The sequence below is a fragment of the Plectropomus leopardus genome, chromosome 17 (assembly GCF_026936395.1).
Source record: "Plectropomus leopardus strain MGB_pleo_1.0 chromosome 17, ASM2693639v1, whole genome shotgun sequence".
NCBI lineage: Eukaryota > Metazoa > Chordata > Actinopteri > Perciformes > Serranidae > Plectropomus > Plectropomus leopardus.
The window spans coordinates 24,358,180-24,375,228 of record NC_142192.1 but is presented as its reverse complement, the minus strand read 5'-3'; the positions used below and the strand labels follow the sequence as shown (position 1 = coordinate 24,375,228).

Sequence of the window (17,049 nt, the reverse complement as noted above, 5' to 3'; positions counted from 1 at the left end):
TTGTTTATCAGCTTTATAAGGTTGTTTACAGCTTGTTCCGCTGCACCCAAGGTTCAGTTAATACAGCTAAGTGCATACTGCAGTTTTGCCATTTCCATTAATAGTTTGAATTTTCTGTCATTTGGAAAAATTTCATTTCAAAAAACTAGTGTTTTTCATATGATTAGGACTAATAATCACGATTAAATCTATAGTATGACAGCTTTTAGGCAGCTGCTTTGGCCTTTCTGTTGTTAAAACTTCAGCCCTTTGATGGGATTTTGACTCTGAAACAGCATCTAGTCTGCAGCTGATGAAGTTGGCATCAATAAAGACAATGATGGAGCCTTATGCTGCGTGTATCATTGTTGTGACTTCCCTGCTTGGCTGCTACAAGCCTCAGTAATGATTTTATGTATGATGGATTAACATCACACCAGAGAAACCTGAAAAATCTAAGAAAATCCAATTTCCATATGGGGAATTTAGGCACGGACACAAGGGGTCACAGACAAACACAAACTGATCAATTATAATACAGTGCAGGTTTTATATGAAAAGAGCCGCATTTTGCAGCTTTAATAATGCGGATCAATATGTAGCAGAGTGTTCATGGTTAAGCTGTGATTGTGTTCAGGATCATGTCCAAGCTTCCCTCTCTGTCTGTGTGTGTGTGTGTGTCTCAGGCTGCATGTGTGCCGGTGATGCTGAGTAACGGTTGGGAGCTGCCTTTCTCCGAGATCATCGACTGGAACACAGCCGCAGTGATCGGCGACGAGAGGCTCCTGCTGCAGGTAACGGCCCGGAGACGACACTCACACAGAACCACATGTATCACCTAAAAAACTACACCAGACAGAGACACAGCAGCAGTCCCACACACCAAAAACAAAACCTCTTTCCCACTGTCCATATCACACACTCTTCACTTATATTTCCCCAAATCCTGTTTTGTTTTCTGTTGGTCGACGACTGAACCAAACGCAAATATCATATCAAGTCCTGCACTGCTTGAAAAATGCCGCTCAAAGCCTCACATTGTTATATGAGACGGCAAATAAATAGAATGGGCAAATGGATTTGGCTGGAATTGCTTGAACTTCATGGGGGGAAAAGTAATTATATGCCCATTAAGTCTTAATTTGAATGAAGTGTGTAATAATATTGTTTGACATTGAGTTTTATAACTCTGTGCAGCACCAGTGTGCCTGAGCCATCCTGGATCTGTCAGTGGAGTTATGTATTTTACAACAATGTGATGGGCTGAGAGCAACTAGTACATATAGTAACCCTTTAAGGATTGACATCAGTTTTGTTGTGCTGTGTTCAGACACCTTGTATGGAAAATTGCAAATGTAAGAATAGAAAAAAACCCCTCAAAGGTGACACGAAAATGACTTGAAAACTGGTTGTGTGTGGATTATTAGATATGTTCCCCCCAAAAAAGGAAATGTCTAGAAAGCTGTTATTATTGTACATTGTCTTAATGTTATTTTCTTGTCTCTTTTTGTTGTTGTTTTTTACTTTACTCTTTTTTCTTATTTTCATGTAATTTCCGACTAATTTTGGGGCCATTTCTTGTTAAGTTGCTCATTGCCTTCTTCCCATGTTTTTGAAAGAAATCAAGCCACTTCGCTCAGATTTCAAAGGGTTAATGTTTTTCATTAATTTTTTATGCTTGTACTGTACATTAGAATGGGAGATGCATGACCCTCCCTTCACCATAAATAACCATAATTCACAGTTTCTGCCTATTATAAATGGTGTGATTTTGGAGATTTGCAAAGAAAATAGCCTTTAAAACTCAATTGTAGGTTTGGGGGCTCTGAGTGTAATTTTAAAAAAGAAATACAAAATACAACCATTTAAATGTTGTTTAGAAATGATCTAAAGGGCCTCTCCCATTTTGCACCCCCTCCTCCCCTCTGATAAATAACAAACAGTCCCATAAACCAGGAGAACTATTTGAAAAATACTGCTCATACAGTATATTTACTTTTTCAGTAAAAATGTTCTGGGTTGCAGGATATGGCAGTATTTACTAAAGAGTGGATAAAAAGTGTTTATTTGCCATTATCCCCCCTTTACTATGACAAATGAACTCACACACGGATTAAACTACACAGCTCTTGAATAAAGTACAAAAGCATTGAGCAAAAGCTGCTGCAGCATTTTAGCTTTTCCTCCTTAATACTGTTTGATGACTGATAGTTGCTGTTACTCTTATTTCTTATTTACTTTTTCAAATGCTTTGTATTTTGTTCCCTGTTCCCTTAAAAGTCAAGTGTGTAGGATTAAGGGGGATATATTGGCAGAAATTGAAGAATATACAATAAGTATCTTTGATTTGTATTCACCTGAAAATAAGAATTATTGTGTTTTTGTTACCTCAGACTGAGCCGTTTACATCTACATAAAAAGTGACTCCTCGTCTATGGAGATCACCAACTGCACCACAGCATGATGGTGCAAATACTGACATAAGTGTTTTCATGTTTTCCCGTTTTTGCATCAGCAACCATAGTAAGTAGCCCCTCCGCTACAAGCAAAACAAAAACTTGACAGTATTTAATAATGATAAATTAATTAATTAAATTGCATAATAATAAAATTTAGGGTAAATAAAGAAACATAATGAAAAATTAAAAAAAACAACAACTTTGTCTGCTAAAAGGATGGAAATAAAATGTCTAATAGTTCTTGCCAATTTAAAATTGATATTTTGTAAGTTTTCAATTGTTTTCAAGTTTCTGTAAAATATAAAAAGGCTGCCGTTTTTTAGCTAATTGTATGGATAAGCTATAATATTTTGCTAATATTGTGATCAAGTTAATTACCAACTTTTTATCAGCTGAGAAATTCTTTTTTTAAGTGAGCAATATATCTAATTTGTAACTGTGACATTTTTCTTACAACGTTTTGAAAAGTACTTTTGTGAAAAATAAAATAAAATAAAATAGCTGCAATCACGTGACGAGTATGACGCGTGAAATTCAAAATAGTGGGCGGGGCGGGGAGCAGTTCAGGAAGCTGCAGGCAGCAGGTAACGTCGTCGTCAGAAAATTGTAACTAATGTTGGATGTAATCCATTAAAAAAGAAGAAAAGTGACTTTTCCCACAACTTGAGCGGTTTGCTCGATGTGGACGTGAGCGTCGTTACAGATGACTTTGTCCTCCTAACGTTACTAATGTTACCGGGCGAGACGATGAAACAACAACAGGCTAACATGAGTGCACCGTATGCGGCCACAGGTCCACCACTGAAACTACTGTCATCTTATTGTTTGCCGAGTGAGTACACAGTAATACTTGAGTGTAATTGTCTCCAGTACTTAAACTTTGTAACGTTACACAGCTTGTACATGGATGCGTCGCTGTCATGCTAACGTTACATTAGCTAACATTAGCTACTGTCTTCTAGCTAACGTTACCCGGGCAACCGTTACCAGAGGCCTCCCACCTAAACCTGCCCCAAACCCTGAGTGTTTCATGTTTTGATCCCGAAAGCACTTATCATTTTATGGGTTATTACGAACACAAGTACCTGATAATCACTTACATTCATTTGAAGCACTTACATAATTGTGTATTAACGTATTCACATCACATCTTTTATTTACATTTTCCATATTCATTTTGTTTATATATTTTTTAAATACCCCCCCCCTTTTTTATGCAATATTCATATTCAATATTTTATATTTTTTACTATATTTAGGCTGTATTATTTAAATTGTCATTTTAACAATACAACTTTGATCAATGCACCTAAACAATGGTGAGCCAGAGGAGCTACATAACCCATCCTTCCCCGCCCCTGCTGAACATGTGGACCAAAATCTTTTTATTTGAATTTATTTCATTTTATTTTATTATTATTATTTTAAGTGCTTGAAGTGTTGAAGTATTTTTTGCTTACATATAGGGTTGCAGTGGTATACAGGTTTCAAGGTATACCACGGTATGAAAAATGACAGTAATCATCTCATGTACATCTGCTTATCTACAGTATTGAGAATGAAACTGGATGAAAATGTAACCTTTATTTGGTTTATTTTTTTATTTTTCTATGCGTACTTACATTTTTTTTAAAAAATTCAGTGATCAACCAAGACATTTTCCTTTACTCCTTTACTTCACTGTAATAGACAACAATTAAAGTTTCCTCATGTATACTATGAAACCATGATATTTTCTGAGATGGTTACTGTACAGTGACACTCCTCACCTAACACTTTGATACAAGATCATTTAAAATGTGAGTCATGGCAGGGCACCTGGTGGCTCAGTGGATAGAGCAGGCACCCCATGTGTAGAGGCCCCAGGTTCAACTCCAGCTCCAGCCCTTTGCTGCATGTCATTTTCTCTCTCCCCATTTCACACTTGTGCTGTCCTATCAATTAAAGGCAAAAACACCCTAAAAAATATCTGGAGAAAAAAAAAATCCAGGTCATGGCAAAATATATGAAATTTTCACAGCACTTTGTAATTGCATCCTACTCAAAGCATGTTTATCACAATGCTTATATATATATATTATTTTTCTTCATTCAGTGCTTTTTTTAGGTTTGTATTCTATTCTAATTTACATATTTAAAATATATTTTTATACTTTCTCAGTATATGTTGTGGAGGAGGCTACAACTACATTTGATTATGCAGTCCTGAACTGTATAATGACAATAATAAGTCCTCGAATCCTTGATCAGCGTACTTGCCAACCTCCACATATCATAGCCCAAATCATGCTGATTAATTACCACTAGTCTACTTAAAAATGTGAAAACCTAAAACAACATCCTTTAAGTTAATTTTTGTGACAGAACAACATGTCTTTTGTTGTATGGTGTTCATGCCAGCAAGACCCGATAAAACGGTCTCTGTCATGAGTTGGAAGTACTATAGTGAAAGTTTTTCCTTTATGCTGGTGACAGGCTTTGAGGAACGGTTTCAATTCAATTTCAATTCAATTTGCTTTATTGGCATGAATGTTTGTAAAACAACATTGCAAAGCCTCAGATACAATTAAATGATGATATAAATGAATACAAGGAAAAAAATCAATAATGATATTCAAATCAGCAGCAATACAAATAGATGCATAATTAAAAAGCAAGAACATTTCGTTTTGCGTGTGTGTGTGTGGTATGTCTACTGTATATAGAGCAATCAGCAGCAATGTGTACAGAAATCAAATTCTATTCGATCGTCACACAATCTTAAGTTTTTTATTTCACGCTTGCTTCTGCAGTGTAAATGTAAGTTTACCCATGCCAGCGAAGCCCCATTGAACTGAAATGTATGGATTTTAATCAAACCACGTCGTATGAAAAGGAAGTGTTCAAGGCATCAGCGTTTCTAGTAAAATAAATGTTTTGCTACACTTTATTCTGATTGAATGCAGCCAAGGTTAGCTGGACCCTATGGTCAGATGTATTTTTGTCTTTTGACAGTCGAAAAAAAAAGAGGCAGGAACAGGCAGGCCTTGAATGGAAACACTCCTTTGCCTCACACTGTTAGGCCTAGTTGTTAAAAGGACTTGTTATCATCTGTGTAAACTAAAGTAACTTTAGTAACTCTGCTGTAAGCAAAATGGTCACCGTTTAAAGACCTGAAAGTCTTGCAACCGACTTGCATTTTATTTATTAGAACTTGTGACTCAACTTGAATTTGCCCCAAAGGACTCCAGACCTTTCTTGAGAAGTGCTTTTACAACACTTAAGACTTAGACTTGACCTAAATTACTAAAAAATAGTCTTGGTTGCTACTCTAGAAACCTGCAATATCTGCTACAGCCTGCAGTTCACAAGGCCTCCAAACCTTAATGTGCTTTATCTGTTGATGGGATTTTTCTGAGTGCAGCTCTGGGAACAATTCTAATCTTCCTGCCACCACAGTTTAGGTCCCACATCAGCACTGAATGATGACTGACTGCTGTTTGTCGTCTGCAGATCCCGACCACGGTGCGCTCCATCCACCAGGATAAGATCCTGTCCCTCAGACAGCAGACTCAGTTCCTCTGGGAGGCCTACTTCTCGTCTGTGGAGAAGATAGTGCTGACCACACTGGAGGTGAGGATTCAAGACACACATGCACACAGCCGCCCGCCTTTCTGGCCTCTTCGCCTTCATCTCTCCTCCTCCTCCATCATCAATCTTTCTCTCAGAGGGCTCCGGTGTCACAGCAGACTCTCTGCAATCCTCGCTTTATTCTCAGGCCTCTCTTTGGTACAAGGCTAAAAGCAAAAGAGAGGGCTGGACAGAGAGTTAAAGGACATTTCAGTACATGTTCACAGAGAATTTGTCATAACCTGCTTTCTGTTTTACTCAAATCGAATGAAACACGGTATTGCATTTAAGTTTTGACTCAGTTTTCCTTTGGTGCTGGAAACTCCACATTTTACAAAATATTAGAACAATTATTTTGCTTGCTGAAAGATGCAAAAACCATCATTGATTGTCGTAGTAGTTGTTACAGTAGTGGTCCCTCTGCTGTTAGTATTAGGAGGTAATAGATGTAGTGGTGGTTATAGAAATAATAAACAGTATTTTTCTGTTTCTTACAGCTTTCATGAAGCAGTCAGCTCTAAAGTCTCATTCCCACTGCGCAAAAAATCTGTTAACACCCACTAACATCTGGCTTCTTAATGCAATGAGAATGCGTACGACTGGTATTCACACCCGGGTCAAATGACTCTGCAGCACACACAGGTTTTTATCACCTCCAGCTCGGCATTAATGGGAACACAACACCCTGTTGAACATGATAATTTCAGCTCTTTAACTGGCAGGATGCAATGACGTGTTGTTACTAATTACCGTAAGAGAGACTTAATATGTGAGAGATGTTTAAAGAGAAGAAACCACTGAAAAGTTTTCACAGACCTCTGTTCCTAACGCCGTCTTCTGTTTAGCTGTTCTCCTGCCTACTAAACTAAACACCCCCCCCACACACACACACACAAAAGCTGACGCTGATGGTGTGAATACAGTATTTCGTGGGTTTACCCGTGTTAAAAAACCCGCATTCACACGCTAACTTTAGTGGGAAAGCAGGATCAGTATCGTATGCACCAAAGTAGAATGTAAACTTAGCTGAACTTTACTTGCTAGTTTAGAGGTGCCTCCCTCCCTCCTCCATCCTCTTTTTGTCACGCACATCCGCTTTGTTAACAATAATCCAGTTTAGACAGATTTGTGACTGGAAAAATTTTTCATCCATCCACCCCCCCACCCTCATTATTCATTTTAAACCAGTTGTTTATAGATGCCGGGATAACACCTGGGCTTACTGCGATCTTCACGCTGTGGTTACAAATGTCGTCTTCTTCCCGCCTCCTCTCTCACCCCAGTATCCCATCACGCATTTAATTTCCTCTCTTACTGTGGCGCTAAAGCCTCGGAGCAAGATTCTCCTCAATCCTACAATCCTACTTACAGTATAACCTTCCAAATCTTACATCTGAATTTGACTTTTCCATACACACACACACACACACACTTGGCAGGCAAAGTGTCGTCGCTTCAGTGTCTGGAGTCAGATTTTTAACTCGCTCTACATATCCGGTCTGTTTGTTATCTGGCCCCGTCTCGCTGTGCACTATCACACGCAAAGAGTGAGAAACACATCTCCATATGTCAAGGTGTGTCAGCCCAGATACACGTGGCACCACCCAGGCATAACCTCGCTGACATGTTGTCACTCCGCACTAAAGAGCAGGGGGACGCGGCGAAAGCTTGCGACTCAGTGTGTGTGTGTGTATGTGTGTGTGTGTGTGTGTGTGTGTGTGTGTGTGTGTGTGTGTGTGTGTATGTGTGTGTGTGTGTGTGTGTGTTCACGTTGAATACAGCAAAGGGCTAAACACTTAATCCTGACTGACTGTCCTGTAAAAAGAGGCGAGAGGAGAGTGGTGGGAGAAAGGGTGAAGAGGAGAAGGGGTGACATATGTAAATGGCGTTGCCGTGGCAGCCCCCGAGATAACGAGCGACATGGTTTATTCATCCTGTCGAGCCGACACCCTCCTCCTCCTCCTCCTCCTCCTCCTCGCTGCAGATCCGTGATGATACACACACAAAGCATGCACACACTCCGATATCTTGACAGATTGAATCTCCTCACACACATTCGCAAACAATCTTGTTTTTTATTGACTTCACACTCGAAACTCTGTGTGCGTGTGTGCAAGGATGGCGAGCAGGGCAGGAAACATGAGTTCAACCTATCATGTGGTGTTTCCTGTCAGGAAGCAGCCGTGTTTCGACCAATCACAAGGTCAATATAGCCGGGTCTGTGCTGCTGGTACACCTATTAAACTCACCTATTAAAGTCGAGCTCACAGTGTGCTCCCAGAGAAGCAGGATTTATCTATCATGCTCTAATTGGTTGATTGTGGCTGTTCTGAGGTGAGATTGAGTCGTCCATCATGTCCCGACTGAGGGCTGCCGACGGGGGAGGAGCCGCAGCCAAGCGAGCAAAATTGCCCCTCATAAGGTGTAAGGGCTCTGGGTTTTTAAGGTGGCAGGCAGTGTTTTTATAGAGAAGTTAACGGATTTCGAGTTAATCTGTTCGGCTGAGGCAAATGGTTATCGACTGCCCTCAGGGACAAAGCTAGGGAAAGCAGAAGAAAAAAAAAGCCTCACCCAGTGCTGTTTTCTTTCTCTCCCTTCACATCGCCACCTCCATGTGATGAATTTTTATGTTGCTTTGTCAATATTATTACAGTGAGCTCCCTCCAGCTATATTATTATCTTTCTACAATTCAAAAGAGCTATCAGCTGCCCACCTGACTCTCCTCACCTCTTTCTATACAGTACATCCGTCCGTTTCGTCAAGCCAGCAGGCGTCACCTCCCCGATTCAATCGCGGCCATAAAACACGGCCGCAAACCTGTGTCTGTTTTACTGCAGCAATTTAGCATGGCTCAAGGGCACAGCAGCAATATCTCTTTCCTCCGCCTGCCTGTTCAGCAGAGGCCGGCGGCGAGCTGCAGCTGGGGAAAATAGCAGCCGTTCTCACGTCTGACCGTTTGACTGACTGCTCCATTTGGGCACGGAAAGGATCGGGGCAGGCCTGACTGACTGGTGCTTAAATGCAGCTGATGACTTTGTCTGTGTTTGGCTTTTTTTCTCTGATGGCCTCTGTCTGTGAGGCTGACCGGCGCTGATGCCTTTGACTCGGCGATCTGCTTAAAAAGACCTCAGCTCGGTTTGTCTGCCGAGGAAATATTACACAATAACTTAGATTTCTTTCAGCTCAGCTTTGTGCCACTGCGATTCACTCTTGACACGATCAATAGCCGCTATTGAGGCGATACAAAGCAAACATTTGGAAAGCTCAGCCAGCTTTCTAACTTTCATCCAAACGCCCGCGGACTCACTTTTATAACATTTTTCCACCTGCTCTAATTCACTGACTAGGTTTTGAATAATCCACCGAATCTCATTCTGAATTGAAATGGGGTTATTGGGAGTTGGAACATTAGCCGTGTTGATATTCATTCACATTTATGGCTATCTGCTTCTTGGTGGGTTTTTTTGTGTGAAAACTCATTTCGCAGTGTGAAATGTTTTATAGGTGTGATTACAAGGCTCATTGATCAAATCCTTAATATTTCACCCGCCATAATCTGAAAGGCAAACGTCTGTTCCCACATCAACACAAATAGTTCTGATTTTTACGAGTCCTGTGAGATCTGAGTGAAATGTTATTTAAAGGTAGGTTTTTGGTGTTTGTTTTAACTAGATAAATTAAAAAGGAAGCCTCACAATTGGCAGGGTGGCCTGAAGGATACAGAGACCCTGCTGTAATTAAAATGACACAAGTCTGATCCTGGCAACAGACAGTGTGTCCTTTAAATTCTTTGTGGTTGTCAAAGCAACACAGATCTTTGTAAATTTCTTTAAACTCCCCACTGAAAGGCTTCAAAGTTAGATCAGACTTTTTATCCACAGTTTGTTGGCATCAGTGTAATCTTTAACTTCTCCTTGTTAAATAGTTGATTAATGAATATGGTAGATGTCTTGTGCATCATTTTATATGCATTTCTCTGTGAGTCAGTATGGTATACAGCTTTTGGCACTTTTGTAAAAGTTTCTTTTAATGAAGTTTCCAAATTAAAGCCTCTTTCACACATAGTTCCTCTTCAGTTACTATGATAACCTTTCAGACAGTGCCCGTGATTTTCACTACTCGCACATGCACTTCATTTAGAGACTATGTTGTGCATTTTCACATAGACCATGGCAAAGCCAAAATAGATGGTGCAAGGGACTGTTGAGATGATTGCATCAATGCAACACACATATGTCAACTGCCATAAAGCTCAACAGAAAAAAATAGTAATAGTATAATAGTATAGTAAGGCTGTATGACTCAGGGAGGGTCTTAAAAAAGATGCTGTTGATTGTGTAACAGAAAAAGTAGGAGCCAGGGTTATGGGGGATATTTCAGCCTCTACGGCCTTGATTTTAAACATTCAGTTTTTATCTCTCTGGCTATTTCCCCAAATTTATGATTACATCACTAAATAATTTGAGTAACCCCTTTTAATAGATTTGCCACCTTGGCAGATGGTCTTTACTTTGTCAGTTAAATCGAATTTATTTAAGTAGCCAAAAATCGCAAGTGTGTCTCAACATTTCACAGCCTGTAGAACACACTTTATCCTTAGATCCTCTTGTCAGAAAAGGAAAAACTAAATAGGAAACAAAAAATGGAGAAACAGCTTCAACAAAAAGAAAGATCTTTGAAGTTAGATGAATTAGGATGGGTTCCTGGTGTACAGAGTAAAGAAAAGTCGCAAAGCAACAAAGAAAGTTGAATGTAAGATTGTTTCATTCAATTTGAGAAAACTATGCTCTGATTTTCTGAAATTAACTATATAATTATCCCGTAATTTTGTGAAAAGATTTCTTAGAAAAAAGAAATGCTTTTGTGTTTCCTGAATTAATGACATAATAATCTTATTTCAGAAAAACAACCCTTTTTTCAATATCATTATTTTGGTAATTAGTAAAAATGAGCTAATTTTTTCCCCTGTAAAAACTTTTCCCTGTATTCTTAGATAACGATCTAATTAATTAATTCAGAAAAACAACTTTTTTTCCCCCCTCATGTAAATGTATTATGCTTATGGACTTTCATAATTCCCATAATCAGTTGTCCATTTTGTCCCATCATTCTGTTAATAACTGAACAAAGACAATCTCATGCAGTCATCAAGTTCATCTGGAGGTAAAAATAACTATATTTTTAATTTAAAAAGTGGTGGAAACAGCCCTTGCTACTTAATGTAAGTTAAAGATAAAGGTTGTAAGGAGTTCATTCGTAGTCTAATGTGTGTTTCTTGATTTTACCTTTTGCAGATCATCCAGGACCGCGTGTTGGAGCACGGCTCCAGGAGCAGCCTGATGTGGAACAGTCACCCTGGAGGACTCTTCGCCATGCCGCAGTACTCTGGATACCTGGGAGACTTCCCCTTCTACTACGCCACACTGGGTCAGTAACACACACACACACACACACACACACACACACACACACACACACACACACACAGAAGCAGAGACACGTCATACACTTTACAAAGTGTTGTTACATAACACTTCTACACTCCCGTGTAGCAAAGAACTGATCCTGAAAGGTTGGTCAGATAAGTTTCTTCCTCGTCTGTCACTCATGCACCAAATATTTTGTCACAACTTTTGCACAAGTTAAAACTTTCCATAGATTTTCAGTCCAGCTGTGGATTTGGAGCTTTTCTGAAATATGGCCTCCACCTCCTGATCTACTGCCCTCCTCCAACAGCGTGTGTGTGGCAGCAAGTGGAGTGGAGGAATGGGTCTTTGACGGATGTTTTTATTAGTCATGCTGACACACCAGCCCGTCCATCATTGGGTTTTGAGTCAGCATTGCTACTGGTGCTACCGCTGCGGCGAGGCCAATTCCTGCCGCTACGGTTCAGCAACGCCGAGTTTTCCCCCGCCACATATCTGTGACCCGGGAGCCTCTCCATCCCTCACTTCTTCACTCCATCATCATCCAGCGCTGCCGCAACACATCCACACACACACACTCAAACATAGACAGACGGCGATGGTACAAACACGCAAATTCAGTTGATGGAGCACCCGGAGTGGAGGGCTGATATTAAAATGGATGGGCACGGTGACAGGCATGGATTACAACGCCAACAAGTTTATTTGTTTGTCAAAGAGGAAGCAATTAAACACGGATGGGCTTTTAGGAGACAAGGTGGCTTGTCGCTGATGGGTAATTGAGTAAAATCAAAGCAGTGGAGTTTGTTTCCAACTGACACTTCTTTTTGTTCTCAAAGAGCCAATAACAAGACACACACACACACACACACATCATGCATATTAACACTCAGACACGCACAGTGGGAGTGCAGATTGTTTTTGTTGCTTTAGTTAAATGGATGTTTCATTCAGAAGCCAAAAGATATTGGTTTTTTTAGGCCCACAACAATACAATTTAACAGCAATATACTTAAGAATTATTTTTCAAAAATCCCTAATAGTATGTAATTGATCATTCATTCTGCTTTTTTAATAACATTTTGTGATAAAGGCACACTAAATAAAGATATTAGACAGTTTAACATTACAGCTTCATAGATCTTTTAAAACTTAACCATATAAACATCCTAAATGGGTCGCTTTATATTTCCTTTTGGGATGTTTGTTAATGCAGCAGCTGACAGGAAGTAAACAGGGACAAAAGCTGTTGTCCTAGCAACAAAATGAGTGTGTTTACATAGACACGAATAACCTGTTTATGACTGGGTTTTTGTATTAACCTGTTTTTATCCTGTTTATGTGTTTGAGCATGTAAAGTCCTTATCCCGTTTATGAGACATCAAATTACACACCTTTTCCAGGTGATTGAGCGCCGCAGGCTATCGGTACAGTTCAGCTTCAGCCAAGTGATGTAACCCAGTGGAGACAGTGGATGTTGGCAATGGGAGTGGAGAAAAATTAGCACTTTAGTCGTCAAGTAGTATTTTAGTAAATGTCCAGTGTAGTGTTTAATATTTCCTGCTGCTCTCATCTCCCATTGTCACTTTGTTTTAGCAAACCTCACAGCTCCAGTACTTACTTCCCAGATTACTGATACATATTATGTACATGAATAACCCTATTTCTCTGTACCCAAGAAAACACCATATTCCTGTATGATCATATGGCTCATAAACAGATTGTACACATCCATGTGAACCCACTCAATGAAAACATCTATAATCAAAAATAACAGTAACAGTAAATCCAAGGCAACAGTTAACATAATGGTAGTCTAAACCTTTTAAATTAACTATAAATTAAGACATAAAACAAAACTGTGTCAAACTGCAAAGACACCTACTTATTCACTCTGCATGGCCAAAAGTAGGTGGACACCAGAACATTACACCATACATACTGTTTGGGTGTTTTATTCCAAAATCATGGGGCATTAATGTGCTGCTATAACAGTCTTTTGTGAAAGCTTTTCACAAGATTTTGGACCATTTCTGGTCAACCACTGGTGTTTGGTGATTATGCCTGGCTGCCACCCCTGAGGTTTTGGATGGGGTTGAGGTCAAGACTCTGTGCAGGCTGGTCAGTTTCTTACACAACTCAGACACCAAAGCAAACTGAGAGGAGAGTTTCTGACAGACCTGGCTTTGTGCAAAGTCTAACAAAGTCATATTGAAACATGAAAGGACCTTCTGCAGTCTGCTTCTTAAAGATGGAAGCATGCCGTTGTCTTGAACAGAGCTATTACAGTGATTGAAATATTAAAAAAGCTCTGCAACAAAAACATTTTTGCTTTGTTTTTTAAATTGGATTAATCTTAACTTTGCTGTTTTCTTGAAAAATGTTGGATAGTTTTTCCTCTAGCAAATAGCTCAATGAGACATTAGTTTTTGAGGAGGAAATCGCTCTTTGGTGTTCACTGCTTTCATTTAGTGTACATTTAGTCTCTGATGATGGTAATGGATTTTGTTTCATTACATGAAACTGGGGTTATAGGGTCCTCCGCCAGAAAAATTTGAGGATCGAACACTTAACTTCCTGTTTTCTGGGGAATTTTCATGCCTTTTATGCCTTTTTTGCATCAATTTGATGTTTAAATCCTCTGTTATTTTGGGTTTTTTTTGTTTATTTGAGTAATGAAATTTTATTAACTTGTCCTGGGGGGGCGTGTCCAGTGTGTTCCCCCCTGAAATCTACACCTATGTTGTCAGGGGTTACCACACAAATGGGTTTGAAATCACTGCTGTAAAATGTTTTGTTTCAGCATTAAGACTTCACTTCTTTGGAACTGAACCTTGAAAAACAACCCCACATCAAAAGCACAAAAAATTATGTAAATAGGCATGTCCACATACTTTTGGCCAGTGTCATTGTGGTTATTTAATGCTCTCTAACCACTGAATCACTCCTAAACGATTCACAAAAGTCATTTGTGTTGCTGAAACATCTATGTTTTGAAATGTGTAATGTGCTGATACAGGACGTGATAAAAAGCCTCTGAGAATCGAGTGCGACAGACAGAAAACAGCATGCACATCCAGATTTAAAAATAAGCTGCACGACAGTAATTCTGCTCCAGCTTTTGTTCAATGTTTCCTGGAAGTCTGTTTATGAGCTTGTTACAAATTTACATCCCAGGTGTTTGGAAACTCGGCACACTGTTAAACTTTTTCATTACAAATCACAAGGATAGTTTACCAAGTTTTAAGACTGCGTATATTCCTCATCATAAAAGTTGCTTGGTGGCGGAAAGGAGACTCCTCTAAAGCGATCTCCTCTGCGCCATGCTTTGTTGGTTTGGGTAAGATTAGATTTAAATTAGGAAAAGTTGAACGTCCTCTATGATCCGTCTTGCTCAATATCTTATTTCCTGCTCATTTTCAGCCTCGATTACTCTACTCCAACATCAAGTCAGACTGAATTTAGAGTCACATCAGCACTTAGTCGCCTGTTCATTGGGTTCCAGACACAGTTGAAGAGTTTCCAAAATGAAATATTCAGTGATCAAGAGATTTGGCGTTTTCAAAACACATTAACGTTGTTGAATATTTTAGGACTGGCTTGAAAACGTACATCCCTTGCAATTATATCATCTATATTTTTCAACTGCCGGTGACATCTTTAAACATCTCTCTGAAAATAGATGTGGAGTGTTTGTAAATGAGAGCTTTGTGTTCTCGTCTGTCTTTATTCTCTTCAAAGAGCCTGAAATTACATCGATGGCTGACAGTTGGCTTGTCGTGTTGCGGCCAGCATTGTTTTTCTGGATTTGTTAAGCTGCAGTAATGACTCACCGTCTTTCTCTTGTGTTTCAGGTATTAAACCGTACCCCAAGTTTACAGCGGTCATCCATGCTGTCTCTCCTCTGGTGTCCCAGTCGCAGCCCATACTCAAGCTCCTAGTAGCTGTGGCCAAGTCCCAGTACTGCGCACAGGTAAATTACTTGTGTGTGTGTGTGTGTGTGTGTGTGTGTGTGCGTGTGTGTGTGTGTGTGTCTGTTCACTGCAGCATCTCCGAATCCCCAACTGATGTCCACCTTGTGACTCCTCAAATTGCGCCGCGTCATACGGCTGCTTTGTGGTCACATTTTCCAACCAGAGCAACAACGGAGCTCATCCTCCATTCCCATTTGTGTGTGTGTGTGTGTGTGTGTGTGTGTGTGTGTGTGTGTTAGCTCCAGTGGATTGAATTAGAGCAGCAATTTGTAGCAGTGCTACATCTGTCTCCATGGCAGCGAAACCCCCTTCAGCACAGCTGGAGACGGCATGTATTGATTCCCCCGCTTGCTCCTTACCAGCACGGGAAATGAAATGGAATTTGCTCCCCGATGGCTGGTTTTTGTATGTGGGTGTGTATGTGTGTGTCTTTGTTTGTTTGTTTGGCCAGCAGAGTGTATGAGTAAGCGAGTTTGTATTTTGTGTAGGAGGGATGCGTTTCCGTGTGAGTGCCGTGCACGGGCGTGCAGGTCTGCGATTGTGTGTTGCACAGCAGGTTGATTTATGAGTGTGATTGTTTGGGCAGTGGAATATACAACATGAATGCGTATTTGCGTAGGCGGGTTGCTTGTCCATGTGTGTATTTCATGCCTGCGTGCATTTTGTGTCAGTGGTTGGCCGTGTGTGTATTTGTACACATATATACCATGCGAGCGGTTAACATGTCGACTCTTTGCGTATCCCTGTGTGCTCGGCTGGTTATTATTGGACGTGATTTGATACTAATGCTGATACGACACCTCCAGTTCTGATGCCAAAAAACCACTCTGTTCAGTACTTTATTTTTAAGAATATAAACATATACTTTAACAAGACATTTTTTTTTAAATAATGAAAGGAGCCAAATTTCTCTTTTTCATCTAAGCATCTGTTCAGTGCCATTACAGCCTGGAAATGACTGTAACAAAGTGTTATTTTCATTGTATGCCATTGCCTGCATTTGCTTGACTTTTATTTTCTTTAATTATCTTTTCTTTTTTCTGATGTAAAGCACATTGGTTCTCTTTATAATGAAATGTGCTCTACAAAGTTGCTTTGCATATAGCAACTCTTTCTACTGTGAAAAATCTCCAATAAAAGCTTCTAAACCAAAATGTTCACAAGCGGACATGTTCCAGTGGGAATATGATCCAAAATTAGGTAGAAATTAACAACTTCATGTTTCCCTAAAAGTAACACGTAGCTGCATGTAGCAGTGTTGGCTCCGTAATGTAAACACTGGCATTACTGTGCTGAAACCGATAACAATATAAGAAATCTGTTAGGAGCTGACATCAGCTTGTTGTGAAAGCAGAAAAAACTATGGGAAACACAGTTTTCAGAACGAAGAAGTCTCAGGTTTTTGCTCACAGGGATTATTTTTTACATGCATTTGCCTCATTATTTGAAACTTTGGCACATTAAATATAAACATCCGACATTGTAACATTATATATGTGACAGAGAATAAAGAAAAGAATAGTAGGTCCCCTTTTACTGCTGTTTCAAAGTCAAGAATTAAACATGTCAAGTTGAACTTTTTAGTCAACTAAAGCAGACTT

The 17,049-nt window shown here is 39.7% G+C and overlaps 1 protein-coding gene across 2 annotated transcripts in view; it reads left to right on the top strand.

Annotated features, from left to right (window-relative positions):
* Window positions 1-17,049, top strand: part of ext1b (exostosin glycosyltransferase 1b) — a 186,871-nt gene that overhangs the window by 115,403 nt on the left and 54,419 nt on the right. For both annotated transcript variants that reach the window (XM_088090801.1, XM_042506855.2), the window contains exons 3-6: window positions 666-773; window positions 5,931-6,050; window positions 11,343-11,475; window positions 15,329-15,447. In XM_088090801.1, coding sequence (XP_087946927.1) covers window positions 666-773; window positions 5,931-6,050; window positions 11,343-11,475; window positions 15,329-15,447 — 480 coding nt within the window. The remainder of the gene's footprint in view (window positions 1-665; window positions 774-5,930; window positions 6,051-11,342; window positions 11,476-15,328; window positions 15,448-17,049) is intronic.